General features: G+C 42.2%; 5 protein-coding genes and 1 long non-coding RNA gene across 34 annotated transcripts in view; 2 read left to right on the top strand and 4 right to left on the bottom strand.

The window, feature by feature from the left end:
- Positions 1 to 9: 9 nt before the first annotated feature.
- GABA-B-R2 (gamma-aminobutyric acid type B receptor subunit 2) lies at positions 10 to 5,483 on the bottom strand. 4 transcript variants are annotated; one of them, XM_086839523.1, is made up of 13 exons: positions 5,323 to 5,483; positions 4,688 to 4,962; positions 4,131 to 4,612; positions 3,882 to 4,062; positions 3,608 to 3,826; positions 3,253 to 3,548; positions 2,827 to 3,190; positions 2,660 to 2,770; positions 2,360 to 2,596; positions 1,588 to 1,933; positions 1,418 to 1,523; positions 889 to 1,358; positions 10 to 824 (listed from the first exon to the last, which is right to left on the bottom strand). In XM_086839523.1, the coding sequence occupies exons 2-13, from the start codon at positions 4,946 to 4,948 to the stop codon at positions 199 to 201; spliced, it is 3,699 nt and encodes a 1,232-aa protein (XP_086695649.1). In that variant the 5' UTR covers positions 4,949 to 4,962; positions 5,323 to 5,483; the 3' UTR covers positions 10 to 198. The 4 variants fall into 4 exon arrangements, with proteins under 4 accessions (XP_086695649.1, XP_086695650.1, XP_020815997.2 ...); XM_086839524.1 differs by having other exon boundaries at positions 1,418 to 1,520; XM_020960338.2 differs by having other exon boundaries at positions 2,372 to 2,596.
- Positions 5,484 to 5,543: 60 nt separating this feature from the next.
- Positions 5,544 to 6,876, top strand: LOC110191155 (cyclin-dependent kinase 20). Its single transcript, XM_086839827.1, has 4 exons — positions 5,544 to 5,947; positions 6,002 to 6,603; positions 6,662 to 6,785; positions 6,850 to 6,876. Exons 1-4 carry the CDS (start codon positions 5,747 to 5,749, stop codon positions 6,874 to 6,876), a joined length of 954 nt encoding a protein of 317 aa, XP_086695953.1. The 5' UTR covers positions 5,544 to 5,746.
- Positions 6,810 to 7,505, bottom strand: Polr1H (RNA polymerase I subunit RpI12). The gene is made up of 3 exons (XM_020961913.2): positions 7,287 to 7,505; positions 7,005 to 7,227; positions 6,810 to 6,935 (listed from the first exon to the last, which is right to left on the bottom strand). Exons 1-3 carry the CDS (start codon positions 7,402 to 7,404, stop codon positions 6,911 to 6,913), a joined length of 366 nt encoding a protein of 121 aa, XP_020817572.1. The 5' UTR covers positions 7,405 to 7,505; the 3' UTR covers positions 6,810 to 6,910.
- Positions 7,506 to 7,842: 337 nt separating this feature from the next.
- Positions 7,843 to 14,297, bottom strand: tsl (membrane-attack complex domain containing protein torso-like). 3 transcript variants are annotated; one of them, XM_020962013.2, is made up of 3 exons: positions 14,230 to 14,297; positions 9,951 to 10,182; positions 7,843 to 9,007 (listed from the first exon to the last, which is right to left on the bottom strand). In XM_020962013.2, the coding sequence occupies exons 2-3, from the start codon at positions 10,158 to 10,160 to the stop codon at positions 8,156 to 8,158; spliced, it is 1,062 nt and encodes a 353-aa protein (XP_020817672.1). In that variant the 5' UTR covers positions 10,161 to 10,182; positions 14,230 to 14,297; the 3' UTR covers positions 7,843 to 8,155. The 3 variants fall into 3 exon arrangements, with proteins under 3 accessions (XP_020817672.1, XP_086695648.1, XP_086695647.1); XM_086839522.1 differs by having other exon boundaries at positions 13,302 to 14,291; XM_086839521.1 differs by lacking the exon at positions 14,230 to 14,297 and adding an exon at positions 13,647 to 14,182.
- LOC110191235 (uncharacterized) overlaps positions 12,789 to 26,044 on the top strand; it is a 42,151-nt gene continuing 28,895 nt past the window's right edge. Inside the window, exon 1 of the long non-coding RNA XR_002320025.2 lies at positions 12,789 to 12,916. This is a non-coding gene — a long non-coding RNA (uncharacterized LOC110191235). The remainder of the gene's footprint in view (positions 12,917 to 26,044) is intronic.
- Positions 16,337 to 26,044, bottom strand: part of CASK (peripheral plasma membrane protein CASK) — a 47,016-nt gene continuing 37,308 nt past the window's right edge. For 7 of the 24 annotated variants that reach the window (XM_086839519.1, XM_020962006.2, XM_086839520.1 and 4 more), the window contains 9 exons: positions 25,870 to 26,034; positions 25,678 to 25,746; positions 23,395 to 23,493; positions 23,190 to 23,328; positions 21,544 to 21,663; positions 21,344 to 21,466; positions 20,242 to 20,349; positions 19,999 to 20,174; positions 16,337 to 19,928 (listed from right to left, as the gene is read on the bottom strand). In XM_086839519.1, the coding sequence (XP_086695645.1) occupies positions 19,749 to 19,928; positions 19,999 to 20,174; positions 20,242 to 20,349; positions 21,344 to 21,466; positions 21,544 to 21,663; positions 23,190 to 23,328; positions 23,395 to 23,493; positions 25,678 to 25,746; positions 25,870 to 26,034 (1,179 nt within the window). In that variant the 3' untranslated portion in view covers positions 16,337 to 19,748. Of the gene's footprint in view, positions 19,929 to 19,998; positions 20,175 to 20,241; positions 20,350 to 21,343; positions 21,467 to 21,543; positions 21,664 to 22,585; positions 22,640 to 23,189; positions 23,494 to 24,636; positions 24,667 to 25,677; positions 25,747 to 25,869; positions 26,035 to 26,044 lie in introns of those variants that run through there. The other 17 variants (XM_020962002.2, XM_020962003.2, XM_020962010.2 and 14 more) reach the window with 4 other exon arrangements.

Here is a 26,044-nt window from a genome sequence, read left to right as displayed (position 1 = left end):
TCCCTAAGCTTATGATTAATTTAAATCGTAATTTATTTCTCAACTATCTCATATCATTGCTACTAGTTCTCTAAATGTTTGTGGTTCCTGCTTCACATAGTTCGTAGATGCATAACGCGAAAAAAACAAAGGTAATCTCTTTACACTGCAACTGGATCGATCGTCTAACAATAGGAGGAGCTCAACTACATACATCGCCTACAAGTACTCGACGATATCGCATTTGATGGATATATTCGGGCAACTCTGGCCCACGACACTGCGGCCCCGATAGTTGGGGCTCTTCTCGGTGAGGAGCTTTCGGAAGATGGGCAGGATGGCGGTCTCGCCCTCAAGCAGCTCCGTCTCACTGCTGGCCCCGTAGATGCTGCTGCTCTCGTGCTTGCCACGCTGCTTGCCCCGTTGCTTCTCCGGCGCCACATTCGGGGAGCTATGGTGATGGGCAGCATGTTGGATGCTGGAGTTCCGGCTTATCTTTCGCGTCTGCACGCACGCCTGACTGCTGGGCGGTGGATCCCGCTCCCGCTCGCTGTCCGTCTCGCTCTGACACACTGTGCCCTTCTGTGGCTTTGGGCGGTGCTTGTTCCGGTTCTTCTCGGAGACGGACCGTTGTATGGGCGAGGTGGTGTTCGTTTCGTAGGCCATACCCATCCCGTGACCATGGTGCTCCGTACAGCGCTGCGGACTGGCGTAGTTGCGAGGCGACTGACGCTGCTTGGCGTGCGACAGCGTGTGCGTGTCCCAGAGGTCACTCTGCGACACCACAAAGTTCGATTTGAGGGCGGAGCCCATGCTGGTCCGGCGATTGTCCGAGGCAGTGGGAGCTTTTTGTGAGGGAAAGGTATAAAAATAAATATCTAACAATGTTCCTAGAGTAGGGGAACTCACTCTTGATCACACCCGGAGTGCTGGGCTTGGTGTGCGGACACATGTTGCTCAGCTCCGACTGTGAGGTGGAGATGTTGGTGGAGGAGTTGCGGTGCGAGCTGTTGTACTTGGGCCTAGCCGTGGGCGTCTGGCTGCCGCTGTCGTAGTGACGTGAGGCAGTTGATTGACGTCTTTCCCGAAGGTTGGAGCAGTCGCCAGTGCTCCGCTTGCCGGCAGTGCTGGTGATGCTTCCGATATTGTCGTCCGTCTGGGCAGACACTGAATTCCGCTTCTCCAGGTGGCGGTGATGCTGTTGCTGGTGATGTTGCTGCTGCATTTGTTGGTGTTGCTGTTGCTGCTGCTGTTGGTGTTGCTGCTGCATTTGCTGTTGCTGCTGGAGATGCTGCTGCAGCTGCTGTTGTATGGGTTGCATCATGGTGGGAGCGGGCACATGTGTGTGGTGCTCCACAATGGATTGCTTCTTCTTTTTTCTATATAAACCAATTTATTAAAATTAGGTTTAAGATGATAGGAAATAATAAATTCTTACGGGGGAAGCGATGGGGCCAGCACTGTGGACTGCACCGAGACAAAGGAGTTATCCATCTCCACATGGGTCGAGGTCACACTGTCCACGGACGTCAGCTCGGTAACTTCTATGACAAAGAGGGCGCAATGCATGAACATGTCTCGGAATTCATCTCCCCTACGACTACTCACCTGTGGTGCTGGGCATCTCCCTTCGCACTGGCGGAGCCGACAGCCTGGCCATGTCATCACTTAAAATGGGCTCCAGCTCGCTGCCAGCAGTAGCTCCACCTCCGGAGCAGGTCACACCATCAATCCACTTACGCGCCTCAGGTCCCAGCTTCCGGATGAGGGCCTGGAGCTCGTTTTCCTTCTCCATGAGTGCCTTGCGGAAGCGGCAGTTTGTGTTCTTCACATCTCTTAGGCGCTGCTCCAGCTCACAGACGGAGGAGTCGCGTCGATTCTTGGACATGGGTCGCAGGGTGGCTCTCACCCGCTTGTCCACCACGCCCTGGGGATTCCGTTTCAGCTCCACCAGCTGCAAAATGATTGGACCGAGTTAGCTAACAATTCGTACCCAAAGATTACATATAGGAAGGAGCAATGGCTACGGATAGTGAGATAGGATAGACACAGACTTAGGTGGGATTGCAGCAGCAGCCAGGCTATAGCGTCCAGCCTGGTTGCTGTTGCTGATCGAGAAGTTTAAGTTCAAGTTTATAGTTGGTCTGTAGTGTTATATAGCTTTTCGAGATTGAGAATTCAGAGTGCGTGTTGTTTCTGTATCAATAATGTGTATCAACACCAAGAGAAAGTATCAGATCAGAGGACGCACGGTGAAGTCCGACTGGTTCGATTCGAGTGGATCTGAAACCGATCGGGCCGACACCGCCGCTTCGAACAACATTCATTTTGCACGAGTATATATGTTATAACAGCTACAAAAACTACAAAACTTCCTTACTACCAGTCTTACTTTCGGTACGAACACCAAACACAAAGTGGCTGTCGTACAAAAAATGATAAAAAACGAGAGTAAGACAAAAACTAAATCCTTGCGATCCGATAGCACCAGGGATATGGCCGCTCCGGCCAGACACGTGATGAACACATTGTAAACGGAGAAGCCGATGTGCTTGGAATCGTTGAGAGCGGGTATGGAAACATGCCGGGTTTCCCAGGCCAAAAAGGCGCCAAATACCTGAGGATTACATTTTAATTTAATTAATTTAATAAATTAAATGTTAGCTCAATAATTACTAACCAATAGCAGGCCCTTATAAGCATAGATGATGCTGACAAAGATGGTCATGTGCTCGGACTGGCAGTACTCGTTCTCAGGTATCACCAGCACATCATCGATGTTTTCATGGTGCTGTAGTGAAGAGATATTAGTAAATATTTCCTTAAATATAATTTAAATAAAGTTACCCTTGGCTCCAATTGCTTTGTTTCCCGGTAAAAGGGATCTGCTATCTGCCAGGTAGTTATAATGGCTATATCGATGGCCAGCAGCACGCCCACCACCATAAACAACTGATAATCCTTAATGACCTTCTTGTTCAGCTTTAAATCAGTAAATATAGAGTGGACCCGCCATGTCTTGGAGAACATGGCTCCGAAGCTGAGACTAAAGCCTGCCATTAAAATCCAAGCTCGGGCTGTGCAGATATATGGAAAAGCAGCCACACTGCTCAATGTGGTATCCAGGCCCAGGAAAATAATGCTCAAATAGGTCAGCATACATCCCACAATGATCAGGTTGTTCAGATGTGGACTGGACATCTTGATGTACCTATAATATAAGATTAAGTAGAGAATTATATTGAGTTATAGTAGATATAGTAGGTAACCCACCTCTGATTCCGATACTTGATGTTAAAGGCCAGAAAAACTGTGGCTATAATTACACCTATGACCGAGGCACTGGCTGACACTATATAGATGGTGGGGTTCACCTGGCTGTGCTCGATGTAGATGAGGGTTCTGTCCTTGGGCGGAGTTTTTCCCACCCATCTCACGGGCTTGCCTAGACTCAAGTCCAGGTGCGATTTCTGTGAGTGATATTCACCAATCTTTTCCATTTGACCCAACTGGAACTGGTTGATCAGAATATTAGCCTTTCGCTCGTTGTTGTAAAACCGCACAGGACCCTTTAAAAGAAATTATTAATTAGTTATTTATATTATAAATATGTTTTAGACGAACCCACCGTGACTCCCTCAAAGGAGGTGTTCCTTAAAGCCTCGAGAAAGACGCTCTCCCAGTCCTTCACCCTATAATCAAAGTGTGTCAGCAGATCCTCGCGCTTCTCGGCCACATACTGAATAGCCAAGGCGGCAGCCCAGATGCCATCATAGGTGTAGCCATGAAAGCGGGAATACTCGGTTCCCCTTAGTCTGTCGTACTCCACCAGATACTCATCCGCTGTCTATTGGAAGCATTGTATAAAATATAGATTTAAGAGAGAATAAATATTTACTCACAATGCCAGCTACTGTAATGTCTCCACTCGTGGACAAAGGCAGCAGATCCACTAATATGGCACCCTCTAGGGCCGTGGAGATCTCCTCCACAGTGCACTCACTGTCCTGAGTGACATTCCACCAGTCTGTGGTATAGGTGGCCATGATGAGCCACTGATAGGCCCGGCCATACATGTCCAGCCTGTAATGGAGAGGAAATAATTGTCAATAATAATAGAAAAGGTAAGTAAAGTATAGAATGACACCCACTTGTATGCCTCGCAGAAGGCTTTGCGTGCAAAGTGCTCGTTGAAGTTGCCCATGATAATCCTCACGTCCTTCTCCCGTAGCTTCTTTAGCGATTCGGCCACATCGTTGACGAAACTCTGTGTCTCCACCACCTCCACCTCCATGGAATCCAGGTCGGCCACCATATGGTTATGCGGCAGCGAGTACCTCGGCTCGTTCTGGTAAACAGTGCCCACCCTCGTCCAATTAAACTCCTTGAGCAGGGCCAGTCGCGGCGCATTGAAGGCGTTCTCCGAGGGCACCACCCGGAAGAAATTGGGGAAGGCGTCCTTTGTGAACATGGGATGAGTGTCCGCATAGCTTAACTGGGTCAGGTGCCAATGCTTGCTGGCCTTGGCAATGGGATCGGTGACGTGCGTGCAGGCGGCTCCAAAGAGCATCACCTTATTGGGTCCCGAGTGCATCATGTCAAAGAAGGACTTGACGCCGACGGCAGCATTGCACTAGATATATAGTAATTATTAATGATTGTTTAACATTTAAAGATCCTTATAATTAAAGAGGGATAATGAACTCACCTGCGTATCGTTCCACCACATGTGCAGTCTGTAATTGGCCAGAATCTTGCCATGCTCGTTAACATGGCCCAAAGCTAACTTAACACTGGGCATCACCCCGCGTCCCGTATACGAGTTCTCCACGCCATCTCCGTAGGGAAAGAAGCCCGCTATGTAGACGTCCGATCGCTTGGCGGTCCTGCCCCAAGCTCCGCTCCAGGACAGCAGGAAGAGCAGACCAATGACGACAAAGGGTATCCGGACACTTGGCCGTTGCAACATGTTGACCGCGTGGGCTGCAAAACGATTCTGAGTGTAAATAGGGCTTATCGAGGACGTGAACTTGGTGCCAGGTGGGCGGTGGCAGGTGGCAGGTGGCAGGTGAGCCAAGCCAAGGCTGCTCGAAGGCAAGGCTGCGCCCCGTATTTGTGTGGGTTCGCATGCAGTTGACGGGGCTGATGGGGCAAGGCTAAGGCCAGAGCCAGCGAAATTGCCTTAAATTGCAGCAGTCCAGCTGCCCCTTTTAGTAATTATAAAGCAATTTAATGATTTAATGGCCATGCATTATTTAGTATCCATTTTCACGCGAAGAGCCCACCGCTTCACAGCTCCACCTCAGGCACAGCACTCTAATTTGGAACTCTAATTTAACCCACCAGCTTCGCTTATCCTGGAGTTGCAATTCACTTCGCCGTCATTCTCATTTTATTCACTAATTTTTTAACTAAACTCTCGGTCAACGAAGAACTTTTGCAGTGCGAGGGTCCGAAAAATTATGTATCCCCCTGACTTGACACTTGGCTGACAGGAGAAACTCGACGCAGGATGTGCGCATGTCCCGTTTGCCGCGAAAGCTGTGACAGCTCCGCCTTGGCCTAGGCTTTCCGGAACCCACCCCCGGGACACATACCCGGAACGTTGGCGTTTGTAAACATGCCGCCGCAACAGGTGGTGGCTCCGTCCGTCAGCTGGCCACGCAGCGTATTTGTTGTGACCGTTACCACGGACGACGGAGAGTCGGAAAAAATGGACAACTCGTCGGGGCAATTACCAAATTGAAAATTGTCAGTGGTGGTCACGATGGAGGACTATGCGCCAAGTCGCTATAAAATGCTCGAGAAAATCGGCGAGGGTGTCCATGGCTGCGTTTTTAAGGCCATCGATTTGCAGCGCAACAAGGAGGTGGCCATCAAAAAGGTGGCCCTCAAGAACAAGTTCGGTAATATAGCTCTAAATACCTTGCGGGAGATCAAGACCCTGCAGCTCTGCAAGTCGGAATATGTGAGTTGTCCTGGTAAATATTAGAAATTCCACTTATTACCCTTGTAATTATAGATTCTAGACATCATTGAGATATACCCCGACCTGACTGGCCTCTCCTTGGTGCTGGAGTATCAGCCGGATACCCTGTACAGTCGCCTCAAGAGCGAGGTAAATCCCCTAAGTCGTCAGCAGGTGCGCAAGTTCGCACATCAAATGTTCAAGGGCATCGCCTACCTCCACGAGGCAGGTCTGATGCACCGGGACATAAAACCAGCCAACCTGCTAATTAGCGACACCGATATGCTTAAGATCGCTGACTTTGGCCTGGCCCGTCTCTACTTTCCTGAGGAGGAGGCGCGGCTCTACTCGCCGCAGGTGTCCACTCGCTGGTATCGAGCCCCAGAAATCCTCTGGGGCAGCCAGAAATACGGCACTGGGGTGGACATGTGGGCAGCAGGTGAGCTTTTCTTTTGGTATAGCTTTATTTTTAAGATATATCTTGATTCTGCTGATTATGATACAGGTTGTGTTGTGGCGGAGATGCTCCGGGGAGTGCCACTGTTCGCTGGGACCACCGACATCGAGCAGTTGGCCATCATCATACGTACTCTGGGCAGTCCCCGGCTAAATCAGTGGCCAGAGCTGACTTCCCTGCCAGACTACAGTAAAATACGGTGAGTTTTGAAGCTGAATCTTGAGTACTAAGCATAATTTAACCATATCCTTAATTAGCTTTCCCAGCTCCGTGGGCATTCACTGGGATAACCTATTTCCCAGCTGCACACACGCGGTGGAAATCAATCTAGTCTCAAACCTGGTTGTTTACAATCCCAAGAACCGCCTCAAAGCCAGCGAGGTAGGTTTGATTGACAAGTTGGAATAACCGGTGGTATTAACAAATGTATATTCTATATTTTCAGGCTGTCGAACACGATTATTTCCACTAGTTGTTAAGTCTATATACAGAGGTAGTGTTAGCATCTAAGAGTTCTCCGATTCTTTGAATCTGCAAAATTGAAAAATAAACAAACTTAATCATAGAAAATGGTTGGAAATATATTCTGATAACACTTACTTGCACTTCAGACACGTAAAGAACACCGTCTGCCCTTCATCCGCCGATCGTAGCTGCAGGGTGGCGTAGGACATCTTGTCGTGGTTGCACTTGGGACACTTTCGCTCCACCACCGGGCCATCTGCCTCCGAGGACTCGGACTCGCGCTTGGTTCGGTTAAACACCTTGCTGGGATCGTAAGTGTTAAAATGGATGGTGAACTCTGACTTCTCGCCGCTGTAAACTGTTGAAAATTGATCAGTTTTGGGAAAATGTGCGAATATGGATTGAATTCGTCGTTACCATCCGGCAGGAACTCCTCCTTGCAGTTGTAGCAGATGACGTTGCCTTTGACCTGTAGCGGGGGCAGAATAGAGCCACAGGATGGACAGAAACCAGCGCAATTATTAAAGGTTTCCATTTTAAAACAATTTTACGGAACTCAACGATTGTGTTTTGAAGTTCTTGTCACGTTTAGTTGGTAATGTGCCCACCATAAAGTCCGTTGATAATACTGAAAATTGGTATGGGAGAGCGGATTCCACAACAGCTGGTCACACTTAAGCGAACAAGAACGTAACCAAACTACGTATGGAGCAAAAAAGTAACGGTTTCACGTAAGAGATTTAAAGATTGAACCTCTTTGACGTGAGTGTATACATAATAAAAAAAATAAATATAAGCAAAAACAATTTTAAACACAACAAATTGGAACCATAGGTCTGTACTTTCATGTTTCCCACTTCATATATTATTTAAATTCGCAAATGAATTATTTATTAAAAGTGAAGTTGAAAGTGAGCTCAATCAGATAACATTATATATACGCTTCCCAGTAGAAAATAAATTAAACGACATATTTTCGACTTTGATCAGTATAATTAGCGTATGAAAACTAGTACAGCAATAAGGCGATCTTACGGGCTAGTTGGCTAAAATGCAAGTCAGATGTGTTGTTACTATAGATCTGGATTCAATTAAACTACCTAAAACTATCACAGGCAGAACAGTAACTACGCACTAGAGGACCTAACTACAACTACTCATCTAGGAACTTTTGATCCTTGGCGGCCAGACATATCGCACAGTAAAACTACGACTCTTTAAAGGATACGAAAATAAGTACCTTTTGAGTTGAAAAACATCGTAGATATGAGTATTTTCCTGTGCGACTACCGGCTGGGATGACTCTGCGGCATATTGAGCTCCCAGAGCTTCATATTGTTGTCGAGGACCTCGTGGAACCAGCTCTCCTTCTCGGGCTGCTCCCGGAAGACGGGATTCAGCGACTTGAGATCGAGCTGGAGGATGGCATCGTTGCCCAGCAGCGCATCCAGCGAGCGGAGCAACGTGCTGTTCCCATGAAGCTTCAGCAGAGTGACATACTTGACCACATAGTACTCGTACTGCAGCTTCCTTTTCGCCCAACGCTCCACGGTGGCGTTGGCACTGGCCGACCGGATCTGGCCAAGATGCTCGGCAAACCAGGGCGCAAAGTAGTTGTATAGATCCAGCTTGGACAGACCGTTCAAACCCTTGCTCTTGATCCGATCCTTGATCATGCGGTAGTTCTTCCTGCTGTAAACGAACACCTGGTACAGGGAGTTGCCCGTGGTATAGGAGTTCACATAGTGAGTGCCCACCGCGTCCATGAAACGCACGGCAGAAGTTATGTTTCCTATCTCCAGCTGCTCCATCCGCGACCTAACATCCGGCTCCAGTTGCTGGTGCACCGGGATCTCGGCATTCAGGCGACCCGTCTCCCGGAACCGCACTACTCGCACCAGGACGTACGAGTAATCCCCCTGGATGAAGGAAGTGTTGATGCCCAGCTTCTTGGCCGCATTGTCTGGAAACCAGCCGCCGGTGAATGCTTCCCAGGGCTTGTCCATCCGCTCGATGGAGAAGTCCCGGAAGTAGGCCTGGAACAACTGCCGCCGGTTCTCGCAGAACTCCATATGGAAGTCACCATGGAAGATGCCCGGTGTGGTGTCCTCATGGCTCTCCGCCAGGCCACTCAGGTTCTGTAATGAAAATAAGAACATATTTATTTATGCAATAACTTTTTAAATAGTTTTTATTAAGAATACATTACAATTTTGTATACCAAATGCAGGGTATTATATTTTTAGTCAGTAGCCTAAAAATTAGTGAAGGAGTCATTTCCGACCCCATAAATCATATATATTCTTGATCAGCATCAACAGCTGAGTCGATTAAGCCTTGTCCGGCGGAAAACTATAATTTTTGAAAATGTTTCAAAATTTCTAAATTTTATAAGGGGTTACATCGTTAAAATTAGCAAAATTTGACAAAAAATTTAATTTTTTAAATTTCAAAACTCAGTATACAGTTTTATTAATTTAATAAAAACTAACAAAAAACTGCTTTCCGAATCAAAATGAATGCATTTTTGGTCGAGTTATGATCAATTGAAATTTTGGTATCCTGGTCCAAATGCAAACTGAAAGGGTATGCTAACTTCGACTTCACGAAGCTTTTTTTATTGTTATAAATTTAATCCACTTTCATAAGTGGTTTTTATGAAGCTTCAATTAAATTTAGTAGCTGAAGCTTTAAAAGATAATTGAAACTAATTTACAAATGGTACTTGGATTTACCATAACAGCCCAATTATAAATAAATAAATATTAAAAAAAATGCGGCATAAAAACGTAATAAAAATAAATATAATTTACAACAAAAGCTCATGCTTTGGTCCGGAAAATCACATCACTAATTATACGTTTTAAAAAATGCTTCAAGTTTGTACAAAGGTTAATAGAAGTACTACTTTGAGAAATGCGATGCTCTCTGTGTGCTAAATAATAGCTTTAAGTATAATTCCAGGGTGCTTGAGCTCGGCTTAATGTACACTTGGAATGTGAAAATACTTAATAATTAAGTGTTGACACAACAAATCTTCTAATATTTTATTTATTAATAAAGGCACACGGGGCAACTTACCCTGTAAATGTTCCTGGTGGGCTCCTTGAAGACCCATCGTTCTGATTCAACATTATCATTTAGAGGTATTACCCGCATCGATATGCTTAGGTATCCATAGCGCAGGAATATATTGATGGCCTTGCCAATCCGCAGCTGGGATTCGCGACCTCCTCCGACCACCAGGAGCGCCAACGTCAGCAGCCAAAAAAGGCTCTTCCGCGGGCTCATCGCTCAGCATGCAAGGTAAGTACTGGAAATGGGAATACAGGATGTTATATAGTGGTTTTCTATAAGTTATTCCTAACTTGAATAATAATAATAAATACTCCTAAATGGATTGTACAATTATATTCTAAATAAACCTTAAATTTCTTAAGATTTCAAAAACCAAGTTAGTATGTAAACCAATTAACTGCATTCGCTAATTGAAGTCATCAAAACTTCAATGGTTTCTGAGAAACTTTTCAAATAAAATAAACAAAAGTCTGAAACAGATATTTAAAATAAATGTATTCTAGTGACTAACTAAGTGATTCTCAATTATACTATTACGTAGGAATCGGTGACAAACTAGTTTTGTGTTTGTCTTGATCTCAATTTGTTTTCTTTCTTTCTAGGCTTTTATTAATATTATTATAATTAAAAAGCAACTAAACTGTATATAAAATAGTTGCTAAACGGAGGATTAACTGCATAAGATAACTGGCCATAATTGCAGGGCCGTCGTGTTTGCTTTTCCACTCGACTTTACATATACTATAACCGAGGCGATAATATATGCGATCTCTAATTGACCGTGAACCTTCAGTAGCGCTGAACTTGAACCGCCTGAGCTTGGTTCAGCTCGGAGTTCCGTGGAGTAGACCAGACCAGAGTGGAGTAGAGTGGAGCGGAGTCGAGTGGAGAGGCCACCTGTCAACGATGAGCCGTGGCTCTGCTCCGATCAGAGTCACCTTAAGTGGCTGCAATTAGCCTCAGGCTACGTCTCTCCATCTCTAGCTCGGGCTTTGGCCATAAAAAAATATATGTAGCCACAAAGTAAAGCCAACAAAATTGGTTCGGCAGCAGCGAAAACATATCGGCCATCGGTTTGACTTGCAAATTATTTCCTAAAAACATTTTGCATGCCTCGTAAGCGTTTTTTGTTTTTCTTGTTGGCCCACTCGCCTCGGAAGACCGGTTGTCCGTTAGCTGGCCAAGATTAAGCCAGATTATGGCCGGCGAGGAAGCAGCCGTAATGGAGTACCAGAAATTGGCCCAAAGCGACGCATTCTAAGCGTTTTTAATACCAGTCGTTATCAGCAGCACATCGACGTGTTTTTGACGGTCCAAAAAGCACAGAGGTTAGCCGGGGTGTTAGCCGCGTTAGTGAGTCACACCTGTCGCGAGCAGTCAAGCGCGAAACGGTAGCCGTCGAAAAACAGCCATGATGACACTCAAATTGTTAACAATTTACGTGAACCATAAAATCTAGGCGAAGCTTAACTTGGCCAGAAAAAAAAACCAACAACTAAAAACATGAAAAGCATCAGGAAGAATGACGGGAAAATTGCCGGTAATGGTATTACCCCTGAATGGAAATGGAACAAAGAAAAAATCTGTGGTCTTCTCTCCTTGCCTCACGATTATGTGTGTCTAATAATAAGTACCACGAGCCTGACACCAGGAAATGCTTACTTGATTGTACATACAGTTTATAAATATATTATATATAAATAAATAGTCGCCAAACACCATTATCAGTGGTCAGAGCAGTGCGATTATCACACCAAGCTTGGCCCCAAATGATGAACTTGTGAGATTGCCAAGGGTTTTTTTTTATATATATTTTATTTTATGAGTTCTGCGGGAAGGTTGAAACCTCCACTGCCACTGCTTGGGGTTTGTCAAATTCTATACTTAAATACCCCTTAATGAGCTTATGGCTCCGTGAAAAAAAAAATAAAAATCACATAGAAACGTCAAAGTAACCGCAACTCGAGCTAGAGCTCTGAAATCCGCGCGTCCCACTTGAATGGCATACGTTATGTGACATAATGATAGTTAGTTTTCGGTGGCGGGGGGTATTTACAATAGCGGACGCATAACCTTGTGCAAAAGACCCAAAATAAAGACGCGAAGCCGCGAACCGGAGTTCGAGATGAAGAAGACGAATTGAATCAAAAATTCAATGCGCGCACTCGGACTCTGAAGCAAAGGTAGCTGAGAAATCAATTCGTTCAGCTGTGACTCCCCATGCACTCAGAAAAAATATACCTAATCGTTCTTTATAAGTATTTTCTCACACATAAGATACATTTCTATCCATTAACTATTTATATATTTTAAAAAAATATTCGGGATAACATTTTTTTTCATTTTAAATCAATCATCATTTTACAAATATAACCCTTTTTATTAAACAACAACCAATTCAAACTTATTTAATATTTCCTTTTAATTTAGCATATTGACCAACCATTTGACCAACTAGGAAAAATAAGTTCAAGTGCAAGCGAATTGCATCGTATTTCCAGGTTTAGGTCGAAACTGAAAGCTTTATGGAAGTGGACAGCTTCTCGCCTTCCATTATCACAGAGCGACCTCTCCCGAAACTTCTTCCGCTGACCATTGGAAATCAGTTCTTTCCAAATCGACGGCCGAAGTGGAGTAATTAAGTAGATCGGTGAAAAAAAAAGTGCAAAACTAACAACGTAAAAGCAAAGACAGTTGCCAAAAGAGTTATTTAAATTAAAATGTAGTGAAAAGTATTAGTAAAGTAAAGGCCTTGGCCAAGAACAGCCTTTTACTTAGTTGGCCCCACAACGGAGGCCAACAAAGCCAAGATCAGTGCGTAATTTGTAACGAGTTAATATTGTTTTCGTTTCCATGGCAAAGACAATGTTTAGAAGAGTGCTGTACCTTCTATTAAGAAGGGTTTTAGTTTCGTGTTATCTACAAATTCACCGTTTGGATCGATCTGCAGCAACAACAAATGTAAATGGGTGAGTGAAACAGAAGTATTTATTTCTATCTATGCTTTCTATGACTTTGCAAATCCATACCCCCTTCCCCTTCTCTTCTCCCTAAATATCTGTTTTCATCAACCTGTAAAGTGGAACCTAAGAGCGGGAGAGCCACTTAAAGAATATGATCCACTCTTGTGGCTTCTAATTTTGACAGTTGGAAAGTTGTAAAGCTGCCTTTGTTTACCTTTTTTTCTGAACAATTTGTGAATAGGAAAAGGCTAGCAAAACTTATTTAAGATCTTATCTACTTTTATGCTTAGTAATGATCGATTTCCTATTTGTTCCTTTAATTCAATTAAGCTGTTCATCTTTTCTTGTTCGCTCATAAATAACTTTGACATATTTGAAGTTTATGTATCACCTTATAAAAAAAAAACAAATATGTATCTTCAAAAACCATGGCATTTTTCTGCCTGTATTTCACTGCGACGAAGCTCACTCAATTGGAGATTCTTTATGCGCATTTTATGTGCTCTTTTGTGGTCTGGGCCTGGAGTGAAGCCGGACGAAGGGCACCGGCACCATCACCGCCACCGACTCGGGGCATAAGGTCTGCAGTTTATATCGCGCTTAATTTTATGCTTGCTCCGTATGCGTTGTTTCCTTGAGCGGTGTTAAACAAAAGTTGTCTTGACTCGACCGACTGACGCTGAGGTGACGCTGCTGTTGCTGCTGCTATTTATATTTTTTTCTTTGATTATTTTACCTGACCGAGAACACGAAACGCGGATCGGAATTGACGTAACCAGCGGCCAGAAGCGGGTCTTAAGCTGAAGAAGCTCAGTCCCAGGAGGAGGCGTAAGGCGATTGGCGGGAGGCGGAGACTAATCCGAACTCTAGAGTGGTTTGCCACTGGTTAGCCTTATCGCTCTGATACCCGGGGGCCATTGCACAAGGCGGTCTGCTCTCCGCTTATTGCTTGAGCGGCACATCGTTAAGTCGGCGGTCTTTACGGTTTTTTATTATTGTTTTTGTGGGTCAGGGGTCGAGATTCTACGCTTGGCGCCCTCGAGTGATAAGCCAGCAGCGGCTCTATCAATAGATCGGGACAGACGGAGATATCGGATTACATTCGCGCGGGTTTCGGCAACAACACACACAGAGCACTGAGCACAGAGCACACACACACCGGACAGACAGACAGACAGACAGACAGGGTGACAGTCGAGTCAAGTACCCAGTCACAGTCACAGTCCCAGGCACAGGCACAGACACTCTCGCGACGTGCCTTCAATTGCAATTAAAAAGCCGGAATCCGAATCCGAATCCGAATGCGGCACAACACTTACACTCCAAACGCGAGCAGCACAACTTCCAGAGCGCAGTTTCAAAACCAAACTGACAACCCAGCTACCAAAACTCGATCGCCGGAGAGAACCAGCCAACGATCAGCAGCGGGCAGCGCACTATGGGGTCAGTTAATACTTTTTGTGGCCTTAAATAATGACTTTAAAATAAGGTTATTATTTTGGGTTCTTTTCCTAATAAAGTTTAGGATAATAATATGAAGATCAGGTTATATACATACTTCTGGGAAGTAGATAATAAAAATAATACAATTGTATTCAAAGTAGTCTTACCTTTTTAAAGGGTATTATATTTTTAGTTAGGAGCTTCGAAAGCAGTGAAGAAATCATTTCCGACCCTATAAATCATATATTTTCTTGATCAGCATCAACAGCCGAGTCGATTTAGCGTGATTCTGGCAGAAAAAATTTTTAACCAATTTGTTCAAATTTTATAGGGGTTACATCGTTAAAATTTTTAAAAATTTCCAAAAATTTAAATTTTTTTTAAATTTTAAATTGAATATGCAGATTTATTAACCTTATAAAAACTAACATAAGAGTGATTTCCGATTTGAAATTAATGTATTTTTGTCTTAGTTATGATCGATTTTCCATTCGATCTTATGGTCCAATCGCAAACTGGTTCTCAGAAACAAACATTGGCTTCACGAAGTTAGTTTCCTTTTATATTCGGTTCTATAGAATCCTCTTCTTCAATAATTAGAATTCCAAATCTTTTAAAATTTAGTGCCAACTTTTAAAATTCACATTCTAATTAAAAAAGAATATGTTTTGCCCATAAAAGGTGAGCGATTGTCCCATAGTGCAGCGGCAACAGCCAATATATGCTGCACCACACCAGCAACATGTTGCTAGAGTAAGTCGAGTACACGCTAACAAAATTAAAACTAGTTTTGTAGATCATTTCTGTGGGAAGTTATTAGTTTCAAATGAGTTTAGCTTTACTGCCGCAGAATGGAAAGGTAGATTATGCAAAGCAACATAAATAAGTCAAGTTTGGAGGGTCTAGTTATAATAGGAGCACCTACAGGTTAAAATATCATCAAACTTTTAAGAAGAGATCTCTTTAAATATTGAAAAATATAGGAAGAGTTCTTTAAAAAGTATCAAAAAAATGTTTCATTTATAAAGATATTGATATTAGATTGAAATTGATTCCAAAACTCCATATTAACATTTCAAAAAAATTTTTTGAACTGAACATTTTCTTTTTGAGCTTATAAAGGAAAAACCATTATAAGATTAAATTATCTTACCGAGACAGCCTCACAATTTTAATATGGATAATAGAATCCATTATTCCCAGAACTTGGCCATTTTCTTTTTAGAAGGCTAATCATTGTTATTTGCCGTGTAAATGTTGCAGCGAAAGCAGCCACCGGCATTTGCAGTTCAATGACTGTCTGGCGGCGGCCAGCACGAGTTCTACTCCTCCAATCCAACGGTGATGTGATGGTTATGGTTAATGCTAATGCTAATGGCCTGGCACAAATATCTATGCTGACATCTGCTGCCGCTGGGGGACAGCTTTTCCGCTTATTAATATTTCCCGGCACGTCGCAGCGTTGCTTCCACTCCCAACTAGTCAGCAGGGGGAAAGGGCTTGGAGCAGCTTGAAATGATTGCAGTTGGCCCGGCCCGGCCCGGCCAGGAGGCTTGCGCAAGACTTCAATAGAACCAAGCACAGACAGTGTTTTGTAATCAAAAACTTTTGGGACCAGAGCCAAAGAGAAATAATAAGACAAAAACTTGGACGAAAAACAGAAACAAAAACGAAAGTATCAAATTCGCATTACCTTGAAAAACATGCAAACAAATTTGGGTCAAGCTTTGAGCGCTTGAAGTTCGTGTATAATGTTTCAATTAGAAGCTTTTTGGATATGACAAATGTATCTGTATCTGGTCGGTTGGTAGCCATGGCTGCAGGGCATCCGCTTGTCACATCGCCTTGACTCCCCAACCGGCTGTCCATTGAGCATTTCTTCGAAAGAATCGTAGCTGGCTTTCTAAGAACTCCAAAAGGTTCTGAATTTTGAGTCGAGCGGACGTGTGGGGGAACTTCCGAAAATCATTGCAAAAGCTAAAGTTGAAATTGTATCTCTCGTATATTTCTTTCTCTTGTTTTTATTTTGTTTTTTGTTGTTGTGTTTTATATATAGAAGTTCTTTTTATTAATTTTGTTTTCGGTTTCTGTGTGGGTTTTTGCTTTGCTTTCTTTGCTGCTTGTATCATGATTCAAAACTTATGTATTTAAAATTCGGTATTTCAGTGTTTACTCGTTTTTATTTAATTCGCATTCCCGTTCATCGTCTTCGTCTTTCTCATTCGGTTTTTGTTGTTTCCGCTTTAATTTATTATTATTAATCCCATGTTTAAACTATGTATATATACTGCCATTTTTATCATTTATTTTAAATGATATTTACTAACTCTCAGCGACCTTCTGCGCTGCGCCCCAATCGATCGATTCGGGTCTAAACCCTCGATCGATCGACCCATTCATTTCATTTATTATTTTAATAACAATTCACTCAATTAGCTCAAATCGCGTCAATTCTACACATATTGACATTTTGGAGATCATAAGCATCTTTCAACTCATCTTCACGATCATCGACATTACCGTATCATCATCATCATTAACTTATGAAATTAGAGAAAAATTCTAATTCATGCATGTGTGCTCGTCTCTTTTCATTTTCATTTCTTTTATGTAATATCAACAATAAATTTTTACTTAATCTTAGTGTGAAATTATTCTTAGAGTACAGCTACAATTTGCTCGCATCGGCTAAGAAAAAAGGATCAAATAAAAATATGAAAACGAAACGAAACGAATCCTTTGAAATCCTAGCTCATTCTCGGGATGCCCTTCGATTCGGTTTCCCCCAATCCTAAACATTCAATCCTATATATTCCTGTCCCATCAATCGTTCCTAATCATTGTTAATAGCATAAAATATTAGATTTTGATTTGAGCATTCTCTCCTAAATCATTTCATCTTCCTCACTTTTGGTGTTTTTCCGGAGCCTCAAAATGTACATACATATGTACATCCGTCTCGTCTCCAGGTTGTTTCCTTATAAGGTTTCTTCTCGCTTCGCTTTAAGGTAATAATACTTAGTTAATTTGGCCACTCGGCTGTTTGGTTTTTTGTGGTTGTTTGTGGGTAGGTAGTTAGTTCTTCAGTATTTTCGGGTAGGTTCGGTTGTCTCTGGGATACTTCTATGATTTTGCATTGCCTGCTCCTGTGCTGCTCAGAACCAAAAAGTTATAGCCCAGCGCCTAACGATAATACTCTATGCAAAATTGTTCAACCATTTTGAAACCATAGAATTCTTCTGGATATACGAGTGTGTTCTTGTGGGTGCGGTTGGGAAATTCAAGTGGGTCGAGTGTGGTTTGTGGTTGGGCTTTGAGACTGCTGGAGAACCGTGGCACGTGTTTACAAATGTGTATTAAGTGTGTGTGTTTTTTAATGCTAAGTTCGATATCAAGTGCGATCTCTATTCGATTCGAAAAAGTCCCCATTAGTTGGGGGGACTCTCAATACCATCCAGAAGCTCTAAATCAGGGAAAGCTATATGTTGTGAAAAGGGTATATCTCTAGCCGGGGGACAACGTCTCTACACACAGTGGAGAGGGGAGAAAAGCGAAATTACTGAGCGCTGGATTTGGATCCTTGATCTAGTTTGCTTGATTGCTAAAGACAGTCATTGTAAAGTATCTCGAAAATTTGAAGCTGCTGCTCTTGGGTGGTTACTGGGCCTGTGTGGGTGTACGATTCAATTCAATTCAAAATCAATTCAAAAGCGACTCAAGGATCTCATTCGATTCGGTTTTGGGTCATTCTTTCGTTAGTTTAGGTTCACGTTTTTCGTTTTTCGTTTTTATTTTCTCATTATATTTTCTTAGTGTTTCGGTTTGGCTGTGGGTTAAAAGGAAGCGCTCCGCTATATTAATCTTATTGAACTGACTGATTTTCAATGTATCCAACCTGAGTTTGAGTTGTTCGAAAAATATATATATGTGTGTGTATACATATTTTCTCATTTTCCTACTTTCTTTCTTCTCTCTCTTGTGTTCTCCTTTGCTTTTGTTATATATTTATACGTGTTTATGCTTTGTTCGCGTTGACCTGCCATCTCCTCTTACTCTCGGTTCCTTTTTGCTAATTATTTTAATTCGTAATTGCAGTTAGTATGTGTCTTTTGTTTTTTGTTTTTGTTTTTGTGCTCACTCTATGTTTTTCCATTTGTTTACTTTGCTTTTGCTTGAATTAAACGCTGCTGCAATTATTATTATTGTTTTTTTTTATACTTTTCTTCTTAGTTTTTTTTTGTTTATTATGTTTGATTGCATTTTTTGGTTGTGTGTGGCTTACTCATTTCCCATTGAATTCAATTAAACGTCAACAATTTGGTATTTTGTTATTATTATATATGGTTTTCCATTCTCCTTCGTGTGAGTGTGGTGTGTGAGTGGTGTAAGTGTTGCGATTGGAATTAATTTCTTTATTTTTTTGGTTTGCATTTGCATTTGCTGTTTTTTTTTTCTGTTTTTCTTTTTCCCCTTTTCGTTATGTTTATTGCATTTAAAACGTGCACTTTACGACCTTAACCACTGTCATTACTTGATCTTCCCTCGTGTGTAATTAATTAGTTCTTACTTGGCTTGAAACACTTGAAATTGCTCACATCATAATTCGCTTATTACCTTCTGCTCTCCGTGTTCTGGTTGTATGTATGTCTCCTTGTGTCTATGTTTAATTATATTTAATTACGTAGTTTTCGCTATAATTTACTAACTCTCTCAACGCCCCCGCCCTTCTCACCAGACTCTTGCCGGAAATAATCGCTGAGTAAAAATAATTTTGGAGTGCTTGGGCTCCAGTTAACTTAGACACTAACAAGTGCATGATTTACATAAGCGTTTAATGCTGTTCTCTCTGACTAAATGCTGAATAAAAAAAAAAACAAATACAACAAACAATGATAATACTTAAAGAATAACAAAACTGAACATGGAATGGTTGTAAACAGAAAATACGTTAATAATAATACAAAATAAACGTAGGGCTAAAACACACAAAAAGGAGGCAATACAATTGGTTGTTTGACAATTAACACTTCTTTGCGACCGCAGTTCCCATAATACCCTTTTACACTTAAATTATATAGCTCGGCGCCTGGCGCCTTCTATTCTTAATCCGATCTTGTGATCTTTGCGACCTTCCAATCCTCCAGTCCTTCCACCATCCTCACTGTGTCCTCTCGTAGTGGTTGCTTTTACTGTTTGCTTCTGTTGTTGCTGTTGTTTGTGCCTTGGTAATACTTTAATGGTGTGTGTGTGTGTGTGTTGTGGTGATGTGTTGCTTGCTTCCGCTTCCGCTTCCGCTTTCGCTTCAGTAGAGCGCCACGTTGGAGGCCTGCGTATAGGCATCCCACTCGCAGTCACAGCCCTCGAGGCAATCGGGGCATTCCAGCTCACTGTCTTGTCAGTAGAGCCAGGATACGGGCACCCACTGCGGGGTGGTGTGCACCCGCTCGATGGCCGTCTCCAGCGTGGCAATCGTCTCGCTGATGTCGTTGTTCACAATCGTCAGGTCAAAGAAGTGCCCATATAGCTGGCGCAGCATCTCCGACTCCTTGGCCAGCCGCTCCAGGCTGCCATCGTACTGTCAACGGGAAGGGTCAAAAGGAAGCAATTAGAATGGTTTCGTTTATCCTCAATCCACAGTTTCTTACATCCGCAATATTTTGCAGCGAGGGCGCCGCTATAAAGACGACATAGGGCGTAAACTCGGCGGTGCGGAGTATCTTTAGCGCCTGCGGTTCCACATCCAATATGGCCATCTTTCCTTCGGTGTGAATACGCCGAATGGTGTCCAACTTGGTGCCGTACATCGCATCCTCATGAGTGCCTATAGCAATTAGAAGGGGCTTGGTTAAGCATGGAGACTGGGATATATTGGAAGGACGTCGGCTTACCATATTCCAAGTACTCATTCGCACCGATGTCCGCCATCATTTCGTCGTGCGAGACAAAGTAATAGCTGCGTCCGTTCTCCTCCTCGGGTTTGGCAGGTCTCGTTGTATCTGGAAAGGAGAGGAAAGGTGGACATTATGGGTCAGTCTTTGGTAGCATATATTGCAGGGAAGATAGAGGACATATTCTCATATATGTAGGTACTGTATCTATATTTTAAGCTACATTTCAATTTAACAAGAAGGGAAACTAGTTTTGGGAAACCAAAGTTTATATAATCCTGCATTTTGCAATTGAATTATAGGATTAAATCCGGAATCTATTATTACTAGGCTTATCAAAATAGCATTCGTTGTACCAGTACTTATTGATATTTTTATATTACAAATTTTTCGGCAAACCAAAATTTAAAAAACTCATAACTTTGCTAAAAACTGATTAATTTTAATTCAGAAACCATTCCTATGTTAGTTTTTATTAGGTTAATAAGTCTGCATACTCAATTTATGATTTAAAGAAATTAAAATTTTGTCAATTTTTTCCAATTTTAACTATGTAACCCCTTGTCTTTTTTATCAAAAATTGAAAAAATTTTTGAAAATTTATTTTTTGACCGAACTTATCTAGATAAATTCGCCTGCTAATTCTGATTAAGAATATATATGATTTATAGGCTCGGAAATGATTCCTTCAATGTGTAACAAGCTTCTGACTAAAATTATAATACCTTTGCCATAAATCTCTATGTTTTTTTTTTTTACTTTAAATACACAAGCTTAGGCATAAATTCTTGACTTATGAGAGTAAAAATACAATGTCAAAGGTTCATAAATCAATTGAGGGCTTTAAAAAAGCGAGCTGACTGTAGAACGCGTAACGTGTTAATTTTATATGTATCTTCTAAGAGAAAATAATGGCTTATTCTCATATCTAGCACGAAATTTATGGTGATTTAACTTTTATGGAATACAAACTGGATATAACGATTTATGCATCATTAATTCAAGTAATTGAGCGATGATTTTGCGTTTCTAAAGAGCGTCATAGATAATCTAAGCATCCTTTAGCAAATACTTGTCTATTATTTTTGTTTTTGAAACTTACGGGGAATGGGATAGGCGTACTTGTCGGGATACTTTGATATCAAGGTGTTCTTGATGTGCCGCCTGCCCACCCCATGAGCACCCAATAGCACCAATGTCTTCCTCTGGAAGTTCGGATCACCAACTGCAAAAGAGAGGAGCAAACAAAGGAATTGTAAACATAAGCAAGGATTCACGTCCTTGGCTAGCTGGTGAACCCACCTGGCACCTTGACAACCTCCTCGTACGTGACCACATCGAGCGTGTCGAAGATGGCGTTGTGCTTGGCCAGGTATTTGTCCCGGCATTGCTTCTTCTTGCGCCCAAAGATGGAGCAGTTAACTGTTGGTTATAATGGAAACCAAATATTATTAAATTGTTTCGTTTTTGGAAGGAGGAAGGCAGATAGATAGATAGAAAGATATGTTGTAGAGCTGAGTAGGTTAAGAGCCACATGCTTATAGAGCAGACACAAACATGCTGTAGAGCAGGCATTAGAGATAAAGTCGAGCACAAAGCAAGCACGATTCTGCTTATTGGATGAGTTTATGATAAATCCTTTTAGATGATTGATACAACAATGGTCCTGAATAAATCAATTTCCTTTTTTGGTTCTTTCGTGGTCCGGATTCCTGCCTGTCCTAGGCCTTCATTAAAATTGAATATGCGATGTGTTCTTTAAGCCAGCCTAACGTGCAATGGTGTAAACGGTGTGAGTATCTGTTGAGTGTTTATTTTTGGGGCTGTCTAAGTCTCTCAAAGAGTGGGGTTTATAAGCGGGGTTCAATACGGGGGAGAATATAAAGTACAACTAAAATATAACAATAAGATGCACAGCTTTTAAACTAAATTTCATAGCTGAATCTTTTTGTTATATTCTCTTTGGTACAACAATGTCTCAGGTGCATCTAAAACTTCTTGGCGGATGGCGAACGTGATCATGAGAGGTGGTTCTACTCGGTTTCCTTGGAGGCTTAGTGGTGGTGCCGTCTACAGAAAGCTACAACTTTGGAACTTGGGTGGGTGTCAGGGTTCGGGTTGTGGGATATTGGGCTGAATTCTTTATACAACTTTATGCTCTATCGATAGAAATTCTGCTGTTTAGTACGGGGTGGTAAGTGTGGCATTGTTTGTGGCATAACAGGAACTCAAGAAGAAACGTTAAAAGACGAGTCTTGGCGGCTCTCCTTGCGGAGGTTAGTTTGGTGTGGTGTGGTGTGTGGTGGTTTGTTGGTTGGTTGGGTTTTGGTTATATGGTAACTACCTGCTGATCCATCACACCCATCTGCGTGAGCGGAACATCCAGCACCCGGTTCTCCTGCATTATACATTATCATACATACACAGTTTATAGCGATTTCTTGGTTTCGGTTATTGGTTATTGGATTTTCGAGATGCGAGAATCATGGTTAGCAACTAAGTATAAGAGTTTTGTACAGGTGTGCAATGGGGTTGAGTCTCTTGGTTATCTCTGCTTGAAATTTGGCAGCGTTTTTGGTGGCTTTCACTTCTTTACTTTTTTTGTTTGGGTTAATTTGAAAAGGTATTTTCTTTTGACTACATATTTTTTTCTTTTGGGGCATGCAACTCTCTGGGTGTTTAGTGTACAGATGGGGGTGTCAGTGGGTGTGTGTGTGTGTGTGGTGTATAAAAGAGACGTAGAGAGAGAGCAGATAGAGAGATAGGGCGCGCTTTCCCTCATTTTCTTTTCGAGTAACTACGAGTTCGTCATACACTTCCAATATAAGTACAATTATTCATATAGCATACGATTGGTTTTGATTATATCGAGCATCCAATTACACATAGAGAACACGGATAGGTTTTGCTTCGAGACGCCTTGCCAATGCCTCTACCCCGGTACTCACCCTGCTCCTGCTTGGTCTTGTCGACCGTCTGGCAGGCAATCCGCCACTCCTGCAGCTCCGGCGACGGTATCAGTCCCGCCGAACCGCCCACCGTATCCAGTCGTGCCTGCCACCAGTGATGGTCATCCTTGCTAATTATCTATAGGGGAAAAACAGATATATTAATGACACGATTCCAATCGCAATCGGATGTACCCAGCAGTACCTGCAGTATGTCGCCCACTTGGAACGATATGCCCGCCTGGGCGCAGGGTATAAGCTCATCATCCAGCGGATTATAATCAAATTGTGCGCGCACGAAAATCTGCAGGAAAAAGCAAGAAAAAGAACGTGGAAAACTCTGTTGAAATCTGGAAATAGTTTTGCTTGTCTGTCAATGATTTGGTTTTCCCTTTTCATTTTCATTTACTATCTATCTTTCTTTTTTTTTTGTGTTATATTCTGCTGAGACTGCATCTGAGTGGCGGCTGCCTCAGCAAAATGGGTTTCGGCTTCGCGAATTATATACAAAATTCATTTGCATGTCAAAAGCAGACACAGAAAACAACAAATTCAGTTAAAACCAGTAACTGTGGCAAGCAGATGAGGCTAAATGTTAGATATCCTGAAAGATTTCTATACTTATAGAAAGGATTTGAAGCAGTTTAATTAAAATTGAAACAAGATTTTAGTATTCCAAAGGGTTTATAGAGAAAAATCTGTATAATTTGGTGGTTTGTTATGAGAAATAACGACTGCAATATACAGTTTCTTAATAGAATTTGATATTTTTATACTAGGAAATGCTAAATTATATAATATTCTTTAGCATATATGGAAAATGGTATACATTTAATAAAAGCCACTACAATTTTGTTATAAGCTGACTTTCAAAGCCCTTTGGGTAACATTTAATTTAACTTTTCTAACTACTGAGCTCACACTTTTACCACAAAAACCTACTTTGTAAGCCTGCATGGCACAGTAAATTGTTTAAAATTGTTTATTAAATAACAACTTTTTAGACAAATTAAGAGACTTCAACTAATTTGCTTTTGTGTCACTTTTGTTTGCCAAAACAATAAAAATGCTCAAATATTAAGTGCAAATATTAATTTGGGAAACGTTTGTTGAGGTTTGAGCTTTTTGTGTAAATTAGGATTTGGCCATGTGTTGCAAACTTTGGCTCATAATTGTGGCATTCTCGCATCCTGTGCTTGCCACATCAGTGCTGTTGCTGCTGCTGCTGCTAACTGATGAACATAAATTAGACAAATTTACGGCTCCTGTGCGGGCTGTGAGCTATGAGTTGTGCCTTTTGACTGGTCTGACGGTTAATGAATATGCACATCTACTGCCTGTTTGTTGTGTGAGTTCGAGTAAAAGTAATCTCCTGCGAGTGTGTGTGGTGTGTGTGCGGTGTGTGTGCGTGATTACGTGCCTATTGTTAGGGGAGGGATATACTTACGAGCACCGGAGCGGGTCTGATCCTGAAAAGCTGCATGGTGGCATGAGTGAGGGGAAAAAGGATACAACGGAAGGAAGGAACAGATTGAGAGAGAGAGAGAGTGTGGAGTTATGTTAATGCACTGCGAAATAATTGCATAATGGATTATAGCTAAAACTGCAGGATGCCTCTCCATACCATCCCATCCCGCAGATACCTATGAGTCTGGCCATAAATATTACATGCCTGCAAACACAAAACCCATTTCTTTCCGACCAAATATTAATTTGTGCACAATGCACTCGACTGACTGAGCTGAAAGCCGCTTTCGGCTCCTCATTGTTTTGATTTTGATATGGAAATACATATGTGGGTGGAGTAGTAGAGGGTGTACCTCTCTCTATTTCTCCCTCATGGCCCTATAATTAATCCTCATTGATATTTTGATTTCGCCAAATTGATAAACAAAGCGGCGCATTCCAATTCATTGAACTTAATGACATAATACCAAAGGTATTTAGGTTAAAGTGCGCTTGGGAGGTTCGAGGAGAGCAGTTTAGATGAAAATTTGAAGGGGATTAAGTGTTGTCTTTGTGAGGGATAATATATACATTTATTGAACGATTATGCAAGTCAGGGAAGTTAATTAGTAATTATGATAATTTATCTAAAGGGAATTACAACATGTATTGAATAGGAATACATATTCCCTGTAGAAACATGTTTACTACATGTTTCTTAGTTAAATTTACAAAATGTAATCCCTACATTGCTTCTTTAATAAATATTCGTAATAAACAAAAAAAATATAGCATATGTTAAGGCCTCTTCTGGACCTCTCAACTTGACTGACAAATTAGTGGCCATTAATTCCAGCAAAACAGTAATTGAATGGACTGCATAACTCATATGAAATGGAACAGGACAAGGCCATGGTAGTATATTAGTTTCTGTGTGATAAGTAGGGTGATTAGTCAGACTTAAACCAAGCTACAAGATATGTAGTATACACAATATACAATGAGCCTACAAAGTAAGCAAACTTAAACTGGATTAACTTACCTCGCAGGGGGGCGGAGCGCTGCGGTACGAAGGAACTATCTTGAAGGTAACAGAACCGCGTGCCTCGCGCTGCAACAAAAGGGATTAATGCAGGACACAGTCAATTAGCAAAAGGGAACAAAAGCCAGAGGGGGGGAATAGGGTTTGGGGATTGGGGATTGGCATAGAAGCCAGATTGATTGGCTGCCTCACCAGCATTCGTTGCAATTGGCCAACCGACTGATGCTGCACCGGCTGGCCGTTGATCTCCCGTATCTCATCGCCCACGTGCAGCGTGGCCTGGCGGTGAATCATACCGCCGTGCATAATCCTGGCCACAATGCAGCGCCCGTCCTCGGTCATCTTCAGCGTGATGCCCTGCAAAAGG

Source organism: Drosophila serrata, unplaced genomic scaffold (assembly GCF_035046125.1).
Source record: "Drosophila serrata isolate PLE 108 unplaced genomic scaffold, ASM3504612v1 contig_376, whole genome shotgun sequence".
NCBI classification, from domain to species: Eukaryota; Metazoa; Arthropoda; class Insecta; order Diptera; family Drosophilidae; genus Drosophila; species Drosophila serrata.
Note: the sequence above shows the minus strand (reverse complement) of the source record. Positions and strands in the feature narration are given on the sequence as shown.

What these genes read in the sequence shown, in the direction of transcription:
- Polr1H (XM_020961913.2), bottom strand. Translation starts at nt 7,404, where the DNA reads ATGGAAACCTTTAATAATTGCGCTGGTTTCTGTCCATCCTGTGGCTCT. An exon ending in GGAGGAGTTCCTGCCGGATG is followed by an intron (nt 7,228 to 7,286) that starts GTAACGACGAAT and finishes AATTTTCAACAG; the next exon opens with TTTACAGCGGCGAGAAGTCA. An exon ending in TTTACGTGTCTGAAGTGCAA is followed by an intron (nt 6,936 to 7,004) that starts GTAAGTGTTATC and finishes TCAATTTTGCAG; the next exon opens with ATTCAAAGAATCGGAGAACT.
- GABA-B-R2 (XM_086839523.1), bottom strand. Translation starts at nt 4,948, where the DNA reads ATGTTGCAACGGCCAAGTGTCCGGATACCCTTTGTCGTCATTGGTCTG. An exon ending in ACATTACAGTAGCTGGCATT is followed by an intron (nt 3,827 to 3,881) that starts GTGAGTAAATAT and finishes TGCTTCCAATAG; the next exon opens with ACAGCGGATGAGTATCTGGT. An exon ending in CACTCCGGGTGTGATCAAGA is followed by an intron (nt 825 to 888) that starts GTGAGTTCCCCT and finishes CCTCACAAAAAG; the next exon opens with CTCCCACTGCCTCGGACAAT.
- tsl (XM_020962013.2), bottom strand. Translation starts at nt 10,160, where the DNA reads ATGAGCCCGCGGAAGAGCCTTTTTTGGCTGCTGACGTTGGCGCTCCTG. An exon ending in CCACCAGGAACATTTACAGG is followed by an intron (nt 9,008 to 9,950) that starts GTAAGTTGCCCC and finishes TTTTCATTACAG; the next exon opens with AACCTGAGTGGCCTGGCGGA.
- LOC110191155 (XM_086839827.1), top strand. Translation starts at nt 5,747, where the DNA reads ATGGAGGACTATGCGCCAAGTCGCTATAAAATGCTCGAGAAAATCGGC. An exon ending in CCAGACTACAGTAAAATACG is followed by an intron (nt 6,604 to 6,661) that starts GTGAGTTTTGAA and finishes ATCCTTAATTAG; the next exon opens with CTTTCCCAGCTCCGTGGGCA. An exon ending in ACCGCCTCAAAGCCAGCGAG is followed by an intron (nt 6,786 to 6,849) that starts GTAGGTTTGATT and finishes CTATATTTTCAG; the next exon opens with GCTGTCGAACACGATTATTT.